This window comes from Dendrobium catenatum, unplaced genomic scaffold, assembly GCF_001605985.2.
Source record: "Dendrobium catenatum unplaced genomic scaffold, ASM160598v2 fragScaff_scaffold_548, whole genome shotgun sequence".
NCBI lineage: Eukaryota > Viridiplantae > Streptophyta > Magnoliopsida > Asparagales > Orchidaceae > Dendrobium > Dendrobium catenatum.
In genome coordinates, this window is record NW_021319010.1 from 86,919 (window position 1) to 104,412 (window position 17,494).

The 17,494-nt window shown below is 36.2% G+C and overlaps 1 protein-coding gene across 1 annotated transcript; it reads right to left on the reverse strand.

Moving 5' to 3' along the window:
- Positions 1-51: 51 nt before the first annotated feature.
- Positions 52-12,457, reverse strand: LOC110092061 (putative pectate lyase 2). The gene is made up of 7 exons (XM_028694774.1): positions 11,771-12,457; positions 11,158-11,261; positions 10,925-11,063; positions 10,231-10,443; positions 9,766-9,773; positions 5,272-5,421; positions 52-286 (listed from the first exon to the last, which is right to left on the reverse strand). The coding sequence occupies exons 1-7, from the start codon at positions 12,455-12,457 to the stop codon at positions 52-54; spliced, it is 1,536 nt and encodes a 511-aa protein (XP_028550607.1).
- Between the last annotated feature and the right edge of the window lie 5,037 nt (positions 12,458-17,494).

The following is a 17,494-nucleotide window of genomic DNA, read 5'->3' on the forward strand; positions in this document are numbered from 1 at the left end:
AAGAAGGTATCCCAATTAGCGGCCAGGGAATCCAGGGGAACTTGCTCGTTCTCACACCCTAATGGACTTGGGATGAAACTGGTCGAAGTTCGGAAGTAGCCGGAATGCGCTGCGAGAAAGAAATTCATCAGCACCTATGACTGTCGCCGGCGGCCGATGGGTTACTGATTCTTGATTCGAGAGCGCCAGTACGAGCGCGGTGGAAATCGTGTTTCGTGTAGATATCGTGTCGAAATGAATCACGGAGGTGTGGAGGAGGGGCCATACTGAGCTGATTCGGTTCTGCCTAAAATGGGAATTGTAATAAAAAAAGGTTATATATGGGGCTTTGTAATTTGGTTCCTTGCTTCATTTCTTAAGTTGACATGTGTGGCCTTCTATCTTTTTTCTTCTCATTTGAAATAGTAATTTGGTAGTTAATCTTTTGTGGTTAGTTTCATGTCAACATGGATGGTAGCTAGTCCTTAATGGATCTCAAGAGAAAATTGGATATAGTAATATAGTTTTCTAATTAAATTAATAAATCTCATAATATAAATAATTAAATAGAATTTATGCATATCATTTAAAATAAAATAATAGAATTGAAAATTATTATCTGATGCTGAAAAATTAGGGTATCTATTATATTATATATATATAAATATATATATATATATATATATATATATATATATATATATATATATATATATATATATATATGTTAGTTTAATGCATTTATAATTTACATATAAGTTTGAGTAATTTTATGCTCCGGAATATTTTGTGTTTTGCTCTTTAAGTTAATGAACTAAAACAATTATAATAGAAAAAAAATGTAGATGTTAATTAACTTGAATATTTCGCCCTAATAATGGCTCTTTTCTTTTTTGCCTTTTTGCATTCTTTTTTTAGTGCTCTCTTCCTAATACATGCGGCTGTCTCCTATGGACTTGCATTTGTTGGTTGCTTTCTTTTGCTGGTTGATCCTTGGTTTTAATTATTTTGCTTAATTGTAATAATAAATTATTGACTTTAGATTTTATTTCAAATGTTGCAATCTTTTAGAGACTTTTGGTCTTTAAAGACTTAGAATTTCATTTTTTTAAATGCGTAGCCCTCATGAGATTTATCAAAACAAAAAAATAAATTAGTGAAAAAAAAAGATAAAAAATCTTGATCAATATTTAGTCAAAATGCGTAACAATTGTTGATTTTTATTTTTTTAATGTAAATGTCAAATTATAATTAATGTGGCTCAAAATATATTTTAGAAAAATAACCTTCCCTAACACAAAATAATTATGAAATTAATTTGAGATTAATACAGAACATAAATAATTATTCTGATAATTTTTTTTAATGTTCCCAACTCTTTTGGTTAACAATGATGCTTCTTGAATATGCTGAAGTATTTGGCAGTCAAATATGCTGAGCGGCAATATATAAAAATTCCGTACCTCACTATAAAGATGTTATTGATCAAGTTTTTAATAATTGCATCTTAGCTTACAATGATTGAATATGGCAGAGAGAAAGGTGCTCGACTGCTCCTAATAATTGCTTACCATATGGGCAGTAAATGTGATCAGTTTAAAAATTCAAAACTTAGGGATTATCTATGAGCTAAAAAGTGGATTGTGTGAGGTCAAAGAGTTGTTTAAATTATGAAACACCTTGATTTCAAGATTTGTGTGTTAAATATGTAAGATTATGGAAAGAGTTAGTGCATGCTTAGCATTGCTAAAATTCTCTCCTATACATAATAAGTGATATAGATTTTTTATGTAAAATGTAAGGAAAAAAAATCACAGGATGATTCAAGTATGGGTCGTAGATTTATAGAAAATATCTTTCTTTTAATTTGATAAACATTGATACAATTTAGTATGCATGAAGTATGGAATGGCTTCCACGGTGAAGTAGAATGTCTTTAGAGTTGGATTATCATCATAGATAATTGGTATCGATTGATATGCAAATGTCACTTCTCCCTTTTCCACACCTTTGGAGAGCATGGTGATCGACCTGTCAGCATGTGATGCACAATGGCATTGGAGTTAAAAGGTAGTACAATATATGGAATTATTACATTCTCATCTTTAGGCACATTAGATAGATATAATGTTGCTCTATCTTTATTTATAATGAAGTAAATATTTGTTGGAGTTTCTGATGCTTCGGAATTGAAGTAATTCGCCGAATGTAGATATAGATAATTTAGATATTTAACGTTCTAATTAGTTCTTTGAGCGACATATTTCAGCAGACACAATTAGTAAGGATGAGGAGTGTCTATAGAGTGATAATAATAAGATAAATAAGATTTGGGAATTGAAGTTGGAGGGGGGGGTGGGGTGGAGGGGTCTATTGATGATTATTTCAAAAAGCGGGAGGGGAAGGATGGGACACGTCAAGTAATAAATTTAGACTAAATAATAATTGATAATGAAGGGAAAATATTATTTTTCTAACGGAACAAGGGAAGAGAGAATGGGCCGGGGAATTATTTATGTCTTTGGGAGGGGCTGAAAGAAGGGAGAATTTGTAGGTTCTACGCTGCAGTGTTGATTTTTAGTGGTAAAACCTCTTAAAAAGGGAACGAATAATATCCACGGCGACCTTAAAACCTTAATTAGAATAGAATCCACATAGTATTTTGCTATGATTTCTGCATCTCCAAAAACTGATGTCCCTTCCATTGGTGCGCAGAAGGTGCTGTGTTGATTTCGATGTAAGCTAATTAATGTGACAAGTTTTCACTATATGAGTGCATTACATTAAATACAGGCGTAGATGTGACATAGTGACTACACCATATATCTACATGATTGTTTGCCTGAAGGACCGTAGTCTTTTAGTACTCGTGCCGCAGAGACAACCGGCGGTCAGAGAGAGACGTTGTCTAGTGATGTCTATGGTCGAGTAAGAGACGTAGTAGAGCACAGAGGTCATAGGCCGTTAGGCGTAGGGAGAATAGGAGTAGATGTTATGATACCTGATGTCTTCATTTTGTAAGATACGTTGGGTTGATTGTATTGGCCTGGAATCGTTTAGGAGACGTTCAAGCGTCAACATGACTCTCTGAAGCAACTCTTTTTAAGCTAGGAACGTCTGAGATATAGACACTATCGGCCATTAAAGCTCGTGTACGTTCGAGCTCTGACCTTCTGAGCATGGTTCGAAGTATCGATCGGGCCTTAAGCGGACGGTCGAGTTTCAGCAGGACTAGACTGAACGTCGGGGCACGTCTTAAGCGAACTACAGTCCATCGAGATTGTCTCTCTTAACTGAAACATTTAGGTAAATAGATCAATCGGGCACTTAGAGAAGCACGATCGGTCTATCAAAACAGGGAACGTTAGGATAGGTGACAATTGAGGACTGATCGTTACCTTAAAGGTCATTTTCTAGTTTCACTGAAACTCTTTGGTATAACAGACGTGGGGTGGTGGAGTTGCGTTAAGTGGTATTTACCTGTCAGAGTGGATTACGGAATTATTTTTCTGCAAGTTCTCGTTGCATGCTTTCATGCAAGCTAATTCCTGCTGGATTATTCGACTGGATGAGCAACATTAATATATTAACTTTATTTTAGTGAAATCCTCTCCCTCTATCTTATAAACCATTAGGAGGACCGTTTCCCCTAAAACCCGCAGCCTTTTTTGAAGGCCGAGTCGAGTGAGAGGATCTTGCATTCCTCTCCTCTCTCACCCTCATCTCTAGCATTCTCTATAGAAGTGTCACTCTACTATTTTGAAGATATATGAGAGCATATCTAAATTCACTAGAATTTATTTTTTGAATTGCTTGTCATTTCGCGAGACCAGCTTTAAAATAGGCAGTTTATGCATCGAGAGAGTGTTCGAATCAAAGATTTGAGTTTATCGAAATAGTTTATTTTATGAAGACGACCAATATCGAATTTCTCTTAAGCATGCACCGTCATTGGGCAATTGCCTATCTTGAGCCTCATGAATTTTGATCCACCCCCTTAATGATGTCGAAGCTTCTGTGATCTAATGGAAGCAGCGCTAGTTTTCGAGATGATCGTGCTCGAATAACCGAGCACGTTGTCAGACTTTTTCGTGAGTATAATCATCGTCAGAATATCGGAGACAGTTTGATAACTCACATTGCCAGGATTGAATCCTATCCAACAGATTGCTTTGAGCCCGTGGAGGTGTCGGACTCATTTGACTAGGATTAGGTTAGATCTGGTGGCGTTGGTCGTTATGTTATCAAGAGCAGCTCGGGGGTTCGAACCTGGTAGTTAGCCGTTGGCTGACAGAGAGTCGGAGATTCGGAGTGCTAATCTAACCGCCAGTTAATTTCTAAATCTTCGAAGTTTAGATCTTTTGGCCTCGCAGATTCGGCCCCCGCATTACATAGAATCATGCTTAGTTTCGATAGCAATGACCGTCTATCAGAGCGATAACTATGGTATAGACAAATCCTTTATATGACTCTCCTGGCGCTTCGATGCTAAATTATAGCAATTATTGTCCATTAACGCCCGAACCCGACCGGACGCGAGCTGGATGCGGGCACGCTAACGATGCGACGCGTGCGGGTTGACGGCTAGGGAAGGCGCATGTTCTGATGGCACAGACGTATACATAATAGTGTGTTAGGTTGAACTATATGATCAATATTGTAGTAAGTCAGCTATCTAGTGGCCATATAAGACCACCATATACATATGTCGTTAGTACCGAGGGAGTGCAGTGGTCTGACTCCGCCACGCAAATAAATTTATCATTTTTATGTGCCGACAACTGTGCGCAGCGGATCGCGTCTTTAGTCTAATGGTAGGTTCAGGCGCGTGGCATGATGGCTCCAGCGACCGCAGATTAGAGCGCGTACCCGATTATTGGCGGCCTCAAGCAACGCCGGCAGGCGCGGGTACCCGGGGCAGCCTCAGGCAGCTCATTCTAAGCGGGTTTCCAGGTTGACCCGCCAACTTGTTAGATCAACTCGAACCCGACCCGTTTGTTCAAATGGGTCGAATCCTGGAACTCGAACCTGACCCGTTTGAAATCGGGTCGGGTCCAACCCAGATTTTCTGGGTCGGGTCCGGGTCAGATTTTCGTGTCGTGTCAAATATTGACACCCCTAATAGAATGTATAGATGATTACAATTTCTTTAGCCCATTTTAAATTAATTACAAAGCACGAAGTTCATCAAACGTCTAACAACTTTCAAGTTCCTTTATACCGAACAATGTAGGAGTCTCTCTGTTTCGTTCTCTGTTGTCAGCTCATCACCTAACCTCCTAACGACCCTACCTGGTATTAGATTTTGTTGGGTTTCGCCCATTTGGGTTCTTGTTTACGTATTCCTGAGATCCAATCTTCATCCCTATTGCTTTTCGACAAAATTGGCCTTTCCTCTTCGACGCTATCATTCTCTGCTTTCCCTGCTTCAGTAGTAAATATCTGTAATATTGAAAGCAAAATTTTTTTTTGCAATAATGAAGTTATATGTAATGTTTTTTTGCAATAATGAAGTTATATGTAATGTTTAATAAGTTTTTGTTGTAAGAATTAGTTTAACATATTCATTAGGATATTTTTTTGTAGAAACTATTTGAGCACCTTAAATATGAAGCATGCTATTATTTCTTTATATTTTTTATAATTACTTTAACAATTTGATTAGGTAAATTTTAACCAAAAATTATTGGAGTACCTAAAGTAATTATATTATATTTATTATATTTTTTAAGAATTAGTTTAAAATTATATTTAGGAAAATTTTTGAGTTAAAATTGTTTGAGTACCTTAAATTTTAATCTTTTAAAGTTATTTTTTATGCCAACGTAGTTTTGTTAATTACATTTAAGTCTGTTTCATACATTTTACTCTTTTTTAAAATTTATTAATTAAATTAATTAAATAAAATATTATTTTTGATGTATTTAAATATAATGCTTGCATGTAAGAAAGAATGCTCTGGAGCTAATGTTGTTGCCCCTCCTCATCTACCTACTCATCCTGATGATTGTGTATTCCATGACTAAATTATATGGGAAGATGTCGTGGCTACTGTTGAATTTGTGAAGGCATCCAATACATCCCAATGCTGTTTGGACTCCTCCATAGACCATCTACATTGGTGGTGGGAACAAAGAACTTGCATTGGTGTGAACAATTGTTGTTGTTGTTGAGGACAGAATATCCCCTCATGCGATCACTCCCTACATGTGCCCCACATCCTGCATCCCCCTTTGGGCTCGGGTCGGGTTGAATCAAGTTTGGGACGGATCATGACCGGGTTCATATTTATGACCTGTTTCTTGAATCGGGCCAGGTTGGGTTTGTCAATTAAAGCTTGGTCAGTTCAGGTTGAACCCAAACCTGACCCGAAACTCTATTTTGATACTCCTAGTCTAATGTAGGACATGCATATTGTTGCCCAGGGAAAAAAAATTGTTCCTGGGAAGAAGCTCCTGGAATGTTGTAACGATACATAAAAGCAGTTGTGGTTGTGGATGGGCTAGTATCCATATGAATTGACGGGTCTACAACCCGAGCATCGATGGCTCTTCTTTTTCTAGTTAAATATCTTCAACTCATGATTGATCATCCATAATGTGTATCAAACCCCTCACTTCAGTGAAATTATTCTATGCGGAGTCCGAACGTAACTAATCGTCCGGATGTGTGAGTGCAGTGGCGGAGCTAGGATTTTTTCTCTACGGGGGCACAAAATTTTGACATTAAAAATACTCTCAAGCTTTTTCATTTTAGCTTGAAATTGATGTTATGATTTTAATTTTTTTTAAATCATATTACTCTATTTCAACTACTCTTCTACCGTATATTTTCATATCTAATTTAAATAAAAAAATAAATTAAAAAATAATTTACAACGAACAATAAACATATGAAAAAACTGCATCTTTTTAATACAAAAGTATATTAAAAGTATATTAAAATTTATAATAAGCATTTTTTAAGCTACTTGATTTCAAATTAAATATTATAATTCTTTTCTAATATAATTTGTTGACTTTAATTACATAAATCTCTTATAAATAATTAACATTTGGAGTTTTTAAAATATAAAAAAAATGGCGAAATTGGTAATTAAAAAAAAGTAACGTGGAGATGAAAGAGAAAAGACTAAAAAGTAGTGTCACCCATTAGGGAGAGAGAGAGAGGAGAGGAAAGAGGGAGACCTAGGGTAGCGGAGGAGGCCGCCGGATATAAAAAAAAAAGGGATTTTTACATACATAACACTTGAAACTATCATATTTACTTATCTAACATCCAAAGTATACTATTTACATAATTACCATCCAAATACATCGCTTCGTCAAAACTCCATGAATAACTGATATCAGTGTCGCCACCAAGCAGCAGCAGATAAAGAAGCAGGAAATAGCAGAGGACGACAAAGATCCAAAGACAGGAAATGAAATAGAAAGCGACAACCCAAGAAAACTAACAAGAACCAGATAATCAAGAAGATCATCGCATGATCTTGATAACAACCCAGGATTCAATCAAACACCAGTAGAAAGGACAACGAAATTCACGAGCAAAACTTAAAATAGATTATTATTACCTTAGCCTCGAGCTCTATATGGACTTCTGATCTTGATAGCACCGAAGAAATGGAGAAGACGAAGAGCAATCACGACGAAGATGCGATGGGTCGGGCAGATAGAGTAACGGAGTGGTAATTTAGATGAAATAGTATGTATTTGGGTGGTAGATATGTAAATAATATAATTTGGGAGTTAGATAAGTAAATATGATAGTTTGAAGTGTTATGTATGTAAAAATCCCAAAAAATTAAAAACAAAAAGGCAATGAAAAAGTAAGAGAGAGAGAGAGTAGAGAGAAGATAAGTAGATGAGAAAAGAGGGTGACAACCAATGAGTTCTCGTACAAGAATTTTGGCACGTGCCCCTTAATTAGGTCCCCCTTAAATCTTCTCATGTGTGAGTGTACACAATGTGTAAATTTGTACACATTGTGTATTAAATTTTTGTACTCACTGGGGGGTGGGCACGTGCCCCTTAGGTCCCCCCTTAAATCTTCTCATGTGTGAGTGTACACAGGATGTGTAATTTTGTACACATAGTGTATTAAATTTTTGTACTCACTGTTTGTACACAATGTCTACACTCACAATCCGGACTATTATTCCTGTCCAGGCTCCACACAGAATAATTTATCCACTCCAGTGCATAGTTTTGCCACCCTACTTTCAGCTGTGTAATAATTATGGATATCAACACCCTCAACAACAAGGCATAGAGCGTCGGCAACATCCAAAAAGAATCAACGCTGCAACATTAAAAATTAGCAAATCTGACAGAGTAGGTAAAAACAAAAATATATAAAATTTACTTATAAATATCCTTTCATTTGTAAAATGTGAATAATATGCTAATGTTGCCTATGTAGGAGCTCTTAATAAGTATAAATGAGCCCAAGATTTGTACCACAACAAGTACCTCCTACGAGCTTTGTTGGGATCCACTTGTTGCAGATAAGGAAGATGAACTATAAGGTCATGTCTACATGATCAGGATGATGCTATTTAATGCGGCGCCAGTATATTATATAGTGCAGAAGACATTCATGTTAATAAACTCTACATGCTATTGAAAAGAAGTACTCATCGTGTTTCTCAGGTTCCATGAGAAGTTGTAGCATGATGGCTTGTAGTCACACACTTCAATGGTCATCTTCCACACGTCGCAACAAAAGTATCGTTAACAAAGAACCTACAAATCACGTTCATTGTGTAGGTTGGCATGTCGTATTAATTTAAGGGATCTAAGTATTATATTGTTCGACTCAGCCAGGGATATATCTGTTGTGGCACATGAATTGGATGTGTTAGACCTCCAACATACTTAGGCAAGAGTTCGTCTAAAATTGTTAAGGTATCGTTGTATTTTAGCATCAATTGTGCCATGTTACTTGTCATTTCAATGTGACATATATTGAAAATTATAAGCAAAGTGCTATAGTTAAGTAATAGACAAGGACAATCTTATGGTTGAACTAAAACTACAACAATATGTCCCTTTAGGATGATTACTATACTACTCAAGAATATTTGCTACCTAGACAAGGAAAGAGGTTAAATAATTTCAATATTTGTGTTATCATGTCTCATGTTATTGTTAGGCTAAATTTTAGATTCAATGTCTGTTTCAACACTTAGCTGAATTAACTAGTTAGGCATTACAATTCATCGACATTTAGGTGATCTCACTAAACATTTAACGGATCTTGCATAGCATGTTGTTGAGCCCATCTACATTGCCTTTTTGACCCATTGATACCCACGTTGGGTTGGTCACCACCCTTGTCGGGGTATCATAGTCTAGACCCACCGATGCTGTCACACGCATGCACTTATATGATTTCCTTACTATTTTGTTGCCAAGTCATGAAGAATTTCAAAAGGAATGCTATTGATGATGTCAACCCCAAGGTGAGGGCGTTAGCAGGTCCACATGTGGAAGTTGCACAAGAGGGCATCGATAGGTGTAAGCATATTGCAAGCTCACAAGCGAGGGTATCAATATGTTTTGCGGGCACATGACTAGGTTAGAGATTTTAACTGGGTTATTTTTTATTTTGTTTCAATAGTTTTAGTATTATGGATATAAATATTAAATGTAAGTGTGAAATATATAAATATTCATATTTTGAGAGCTATGCATGTAAATCCCTTTGTCTTTTCTTTATTTTCCTTGCACCAAGGTTATTTCTAAATAGCTTAAAGGCCATCATACTCAAGCATTTACTTACCCGACCACCTGAAATTTTCGAATAATATAGATTCATATAGTTGGTATCAATGTATCATACATGCCCAGTTATTAACCTAAGAGTTACACATTAAGTTTTCTCCATGGCTATGGTTGCAACTCCCTTGCAAAATGAGGATATCTTATTTGATTTGGTCTTTTTCTTTATCTACAGAACACTATTAAAAGGTTGCATGAGTCCATCATTCCCAACTTTACTGATATTGAAAATCATTTTTTTCAAATACATAACAATATTTAATATCCATGTTGCATTTGTGATGATGAAGACTTCAAAAACTTCATACGTTCAACATCTATGAAGTTCTATCAATCACAAACCAATTTTACAGTCAGAAAAGTGAAAGGCCTACTGAAGCAAAATAAATGAAGAAAATTACCAGGCATTGCATGAATATTATTAAAAAGACATTCGCATAGAAAATACATTAACTAAAATTCAAACGCATGGCTTTGCCATCGAACAACTAAGAACTCCGGCATTTGCAGTTAACAATGGAACCATTGATCCAGTTGCAACATAGAACTGCTGTGAAGAAGAATAAACAGGTGTGCAGCTTCCCCATCCCGAAGGAACAAAGTATGCTCCATTGAGAAAGAGGTCTTTTGTTGATCTCCATTTCCAGTTCTTCCAATTTCCTTCCTCTCTTTTGGTAACCTACAATGATACATGAAAGTTACATGAAATGAAAGGACACAACCTCTTTAGTATTTATGGATGAATAATTTGATAAAAAATTAATCACACATCAATTTTTATTAGTAGAATGATTATTTTTTGAATTATTCTATATCCATAAATTTTAATTGGCAAATATGATATAGAGAAAAATAATAATGTTGACCTATGCACAATGATATTTTTCTAATTCAACGGTTATTAGCATTTATCTTATTGTAATAAAAGGGCTATGATTTTGAAAAGAGTACGTACTATGTAAAACAAGAGAAAGATGCAAGCCTAAATAGACATTTCTTTTTCTCAATAATTAATATTTAATTTAATTTAATTACGTTAATAATGAAGTTTTGCTAATCATTGATCGACAAAAGCCGTTTTGTTAATCTTAAAGTGCTCTCGTGCATTAATGCTTTAATAAAAGATTCATTTATGTTCAGAAGAAATAATCGGATCTTACTTCCTTTGCATCTCGATTGTTCGGAGCCACGTAGTAGTTTCCTTCACTGAGAATAGTAGGATTTGAGCTCCCTCCTATGGCGTACATCTCCCATCCATCGTACCTGTTATTCGCGACGTGAGCGTAGCCTGTTCTGACCCTACAGAAACCATAGAAACCAGCTTTAAAATCTCACAATGAACTAGCTTAGTTAAATCTCTCCTATTTTAACTAATAAATAACTAAAGAATTACCGTGGCATTCTCTGGATCAAATCTACGCTAAATCGATTGAAGGCCACCGTCACCTTCATCGCCTTGTCAGGTGCAAACCCATCCACATGTCCAAACAGCATTACCTGCATCAAACCTCTTTGCTTGAATATTTGATTACAGATTTACAGGTGTTAATATTAATTTGTTTATCATGCTAAAAATATCCATTAAAGGTATTTAAGGTAGCTTAATATGACCTTGAAGTTACAATGCTTGAGTTCTGCTTAAAACCAGCACTTCCTCTCAAGGAAACATCGATACCGGACGGCTCATTTAGCCTAGGTTTTATAATATAGTCATCGGTAATAACAGACGGTTAAACGGCGGCTAAGCCGTCGGAAATACCTGAGTTTTCTACGGCCGGTGTGCCGACAATAATTAACCAGTTGTAAACTGCTGGAATTTACCGGCTATTTTAGCCACCAGTAAATGGCAGTCGGACTTTCTTTTTTACGCGATTTGTTTCGGCGGTTTGTAAACCGTCATAAAATTTACGAACCGCCGGAAAACTTATATTATTTTTTGAGGAACCGAGCACGAGTTGCTAACTTTTTAATATCCTTAATAGCAAATAATTAATAACCCGACTTACTTTATCATGATCAGCAAACAAATTATTCGAAATGGTCACCCTCGTAGAACCATGCGTAACATCCACCAACCCATCGAAGCATGACGACAAGTTACAGTGATCAATCCAAACATCCGTTGAAGACCAAATTGTTACAGCATCGCCATCAGAGCCCTGACGATGCCCTGCATGCGTTGGAGAGCTACGCACAATCCCAGCTTTACCTTTCGTGCATCCATGGATCGTAATCCCATGCACGATCACGTGGCTCACATCCTGTATAGTAATGCAAGGCCCGCCATTGCCAATATCGACCTTAACTCCTCGCCCATCGATGGTCTTATAGCTATTTATGATAAGCTCGTTCTTAAGTTTGATGGACATGTCTCTTGAGAAAATGATCCATAGAGGGTTGTTTTGGATTGCGGCGTAGCGGAGAGTGCCGGGGGTGGGGTTGAGAGGGTTGTCGGAGGGGTCGGTGACGGTGTAAATGGGGCCGTATTTGCCACCGATGGCGGTGGCGCCGAAGCCGCGGGGGCAATTGGCGAGGCTTTGACGATGGGATGACCAGAGGGGGTCGTAGCGCCAGCAGGAGTCAATGGGGTTCAAGGAGGGGATAGGTGGGTAGTATGGGAAGGAGGATGTGAGGGTGGTGGAGAAGACGACGAAGAGGAGGAGAAGGATGAGGAGGTCGGAGGAAGGGGCCATGGTGTAAGATTGAGATATGGTTTAAAAAGAGGCTGGAGAGTGGGAGAGTACTTGTGTGGGATTTATAGTTGAAGAGGAGGAGCTTCATGGTTGTCACGATTAATAATTAAGATATTTTGACTTGGCTGTGCTATGGAGGGAATGGATGACTTGAGAACCTGAAGGGGCTCTCGTGCTTGCACGAGTGCTGTGTAGAGCAGGTGGAACTATATATGTCAACGGGCTAGTGATGATCATAAGAAAGAATGGGAAAGAGAAAAGTTTCAAAATCTTCTGCCTAATATTCAAAGTTATTAGAGTTATTTTTTTATATGTATAATATATGATGAATTTATATTATATTCATTGAAATTCATCGTGATATAAATCTGATGAAAATATTCTAAATTTAAGATTTTTCAAACAAAAATTAAAATATTTTTTTTTATTAAAATTAATCATTACTAAATTCATTATGAAATCAATACAATATAAATTTTAATTAGTTAATTACATGTTGCATTTTTTTAAATAAATTCTATAATTTACATTTTTTTTTCTCAAAATAGCCTATAGGGAAATTAAACCACCTGAGCAAGCCGAACATTGTCAGGAGACCAACCAGAATGCGACACGTCACCTTTCGCTCTGTATTGCTCGGTACCGCGGCTCAGTACTGCGGCTAGGTACCGCTGCTGTGATTGCACCTGATTGGCCTCTGAACGTAGAGCTGTGTTTGACGTCCGCACAGAATAATTTTTCCTGAGCTGCCTGCACAATCAAAAACTTATCATATAATATTACAAATTGGAAAAAAAAATAAATTATGCTAACAATTTGATTTAATTTATAACAGAAAATTATAAATTGATTTTAAAAGTAATGTTATGTATATAATATTAACCTTAAAATATATTAAATGATTTTTAAATTTGTCCTGATATAAATAATATCATAATATCCCCACAATATTTCTTACGCACTTTAATTAACATTTAATCAAATAGTCAAATAAACATTTTAAAATTTATTTCTACTTTTAAGCTATTTGGTCAATACTTTCTCATATTTCATTCAATTATCTTAAATAAAGAAAAAAATTATGATCGTATGGGTAAATGTAATAAAAACGTCTTCGCTTATACCTTATAGCAAGGTTCGAGAAAAGTAACGTTCTTTGGGGATGAATGTGGTTACCGTTGGAATTTGAAATAGAGCTAAAAGCAAGGGGTTTTAAATGAGTTGGGTTTTTATTCGATTTGGTTGGTTAATTGTCTAATTAAATATAAATAAGTTTGAATTAATTAGGGCGTGGTTTTTTTGTCTTGGTCACTATAAAAAAACAGAAGATTTCACAGTATTTAATAGCAGCGGTCGGAAAATCGGTGCTATAACAGCGGTCGGAAAACCAGTGTTATAGACTGGTATAGGTAGCGGTTTTAATCGATGCAATTTTATTATTATAACAGCTGATTTAACTGCCTCTAAAACCTGCATTATATTCCTCCCCATCTGCCCTAACCTAGTCATTCGACCGCGCTCGCTGAAACGAGTGCTCGATCTTTTCTGCGTTCGCTCGCTGAAGCGTTCGTGGTCGCCTCCGAATTGCTATCCACGACCTAATGTCTTTGCAGCGTATTGTAATCACGGCGGACATCCAACGGTCATAAAACCGCTGCCATAAATATCTGTGGCGGGTACAACCGCAGAGAAAAGTTGAAATTTGTGCTGCGAAAGCCTTATTTTTTGGTAGTGGGTGAATTATCAAATTCATTGTTTGGAAAAATTCTAGGATGGAATGAGAATTTATTTTAACTAACTTAGCCTTTTTTGATGGCATACAAATGAGGAGTTTAGTAACGAGAACGTAAATTTTTATGAAAATATAATAAAATAAAATAATAATATTTCTTACAATAATAATTGAATAGCTACAGCTAAACTTAAGGGCATTAATAAATGACACTATCCGTCGGCCTGAGCCTGACCCTGACCCTAACCCGAAAAGTTCAAATTCAGGTTGACCGGTTTAATAAACATGATTTTTTAACTAATTTATTAAATGGGACGGGTTCAGATTGATCTACAAATCCATTTTCAACTCAAAATAACCCGTTTAACATCTTTTTCTCTTAAACTTTTTTACGTGTGGATTTAATCTTTTTATTTTTTATCAAGCATCTTAAACCTTATAGTTAATAAGTTATAAAAAAAATATTATTTTTAACTAAAATAGGTTAACATGTCAGGTTCAGGTCATTCAAGTTGCTAGCAAGTCGGGTTCGCTAATTTGGGTTGATCATTTTGACCCGTTCATTAAATGGGTTGGGTTCGGTTGACTAGACTCAAGTCAGGTAAATGTTGTGTCGGATCCAAACCCAACCGACAAATCCGTTTTGACTCCCTTAACTAAACTTAAAAGAGTTATACCTCATCACCCTTTCGGATAATCATAGATAGTGACTATGTAAGTTAAAAAAGTTTGTAATTGTAGCATAGAATGTCAGGCATCACATTCAAAGGTCGATATTGTGTAAATTAACTATTCAGGAGATCGTATTGACATATATATGTTTTCAAGGTTAAGACAATGAGGTAGATCTTACGTGAGTTGTTTATAACTTTGATCATCAACATTCAACAAGATGATATGCAAGCATTATTAAAGATGCTTAATGACTATAGGTAACAACTATAATGCTATTTTTCTAGGCAAAAACTCTTTTTATCTCATGCCAGATTTTTTTTTAAACAGAATAATATGTTAGAACAAAAGAAAGATTACAAGAAACATGAAGCAAATGCAAAAACATGTGTAAAAAACAAGCCCGTGGGCTCAGCAGAAGGCCGAGACTTCTAGCTTCCCAAAAGACAGCTCGGACAATCCAATTTGGTGGAAACAAACGCGAATCAACCGTCCCGACGAGATGAACACCAAAGGTTGCCACGAGTCAGCTGAGTGAGAAGCGAGTCCCAGCCACATCATTGTCCGGCTCAACAACCAACCACAAAACTAAAAACATAATTCTCCAAAAATTAAATCCACTGAAAGTGTCAACACGAAGGCACAGAGCATCAAAATTAATGATCATCCAAGCAGCCCAAAGAACAAATACCCAGACCAACCAATCAAAAGGCCTTCGAAATAAACCAAGAAAGCAGCACCAACAAGTGACAGAGCTAATTAGGGTTCTCCAAAATTGAGACTTGCATAAAAAATCTTTATGTTTTTGTTAATCATCCCTCCTAGTTCAAGTGACATATCCTACAATGATTATAATATTCCAACATGCACACATTATAAAACAGACATGCCAAGTTACTCCAATTCACCTTAATGTCTTTAATAGAAGCATCTCTGAAGATGAATTCTTCCATGAGCTTTAAAAATAGAAAAATTCCACTGACTTTATTAATAGATTTTTTTTTTCTTTTCCATAAAATTTCTTTCTCCCACATTTTAGGTTTTTCTATTCTTTATATTAGGGGTGTCAATATATGACACGACACGAAAACACAACTCGAACCCAACCCGGCTAGGGGTGTAAATATTTAACACGACACGAAAATCCGTGGGGTCTGGTCCGGGTCCGTGTTTTTGACCCATTTGCCTACCCGGGTCGGGTTAGGGTCGACCCGATATAACCCGGGCCAGTTACAGGTCCGACCCGAACCCGACAAGTTACCTGAAATTGACACCCCTACTTTATATCATATCTTATACACCTTATACATAATAGCTGATTTTCAAATCATTTCTATATATATTCATGTAATGTATAGAAGCCGGAGAATTGCACAAATTTTTTTTCTTGATAAGATCATGGCCTCCACCCCAAAGGAACAAGATTTTGGTCAAAGATGGGCTAAATTAAGCCTTTCCATTACATTTTCAAATGATTCAAAAGTTTTTTGACCGATTCAATTTGACCCCCTCCGTTTTGACATATTGTAATCATACAATTCAATGACTAATTATTTTGGATGATGATAAAATTTTTTTAGAAGGTTTAAGTAAGCCTCCTTCATATTTGACTATGATTATTGATATTTTTATTTGTATTTATTATTATAGCTTGCTTCTTTAGATCTGTTTAATTTTTTACTTGTATATTATTATCTTTATTTAACAATGGAAAATAAAAGAGGGATTTAATTAGAGAAACTTCAACTCAACTACAAAAATTCAACATCTAAGCCTACTTCAACACTAATCATTTTAGCCTACATTGAAGTCCTATGAGTTATTGTAACTCTCTTCTAATTTTATTGAATATAAGTCAATTTTTTCACCATGGAAAGGGTTAATTTAAGAAGATTCATGTTTCAACATAAAAATAATCAGGCCTCAATCTTCACTCTCCCATTTCCTTTTTGAAATAAGAATACTCATTGATTTTACATACATGCTACAATAATTAATAGCACATATATCATTATATAATCATTTGCGGTGATAGAGAGATAAAGAGCTTAGCATCCTATCTTTACACAAATATCCAACACATATACATATAAAGAGAGATGAGTGCAAGAGTCATAAGAAACACCAAAATTTTTATGTGGAAAATATTGAAAAGGAAAAAAAAACCACGGGATCTGGCCCAGTTGAAATGATTCTTCTAGCATTTCTTGTTGATTACAAATGATGTTCTTCCTCAAGGAGAAGGCCTTGGCTCAATGTCGCAAATATACATTATGTAGAGTACATTACATGATGAGAATTGGAAGAATCTTGTGATATGAGAGTTGTTCTCAAAATAATGTTGGTTTATTTGTTTGGTTGATAGGACCGTACTAAGGCGACAGTGGTCGGATGGAATGTAGTCAGTGGACGATGAATGTCGGTGGGACCGTAGTCGATGGGAAAAAATGGTCAGAGGGACCACAGTTGACAGGTGGTGGAGGACGAATGTACCGTAGTCGGAGTGTGACGGAGGTCGAAGGGACTTTAGTATGTGGATAATGGAGGTTGGAGGGACCTTAGTCAACAAATGACAGAGGTTGGGCAGACTGTGGTTTATGAGCGATGGAGGTTGGTGAGACCATGGTCGGCGG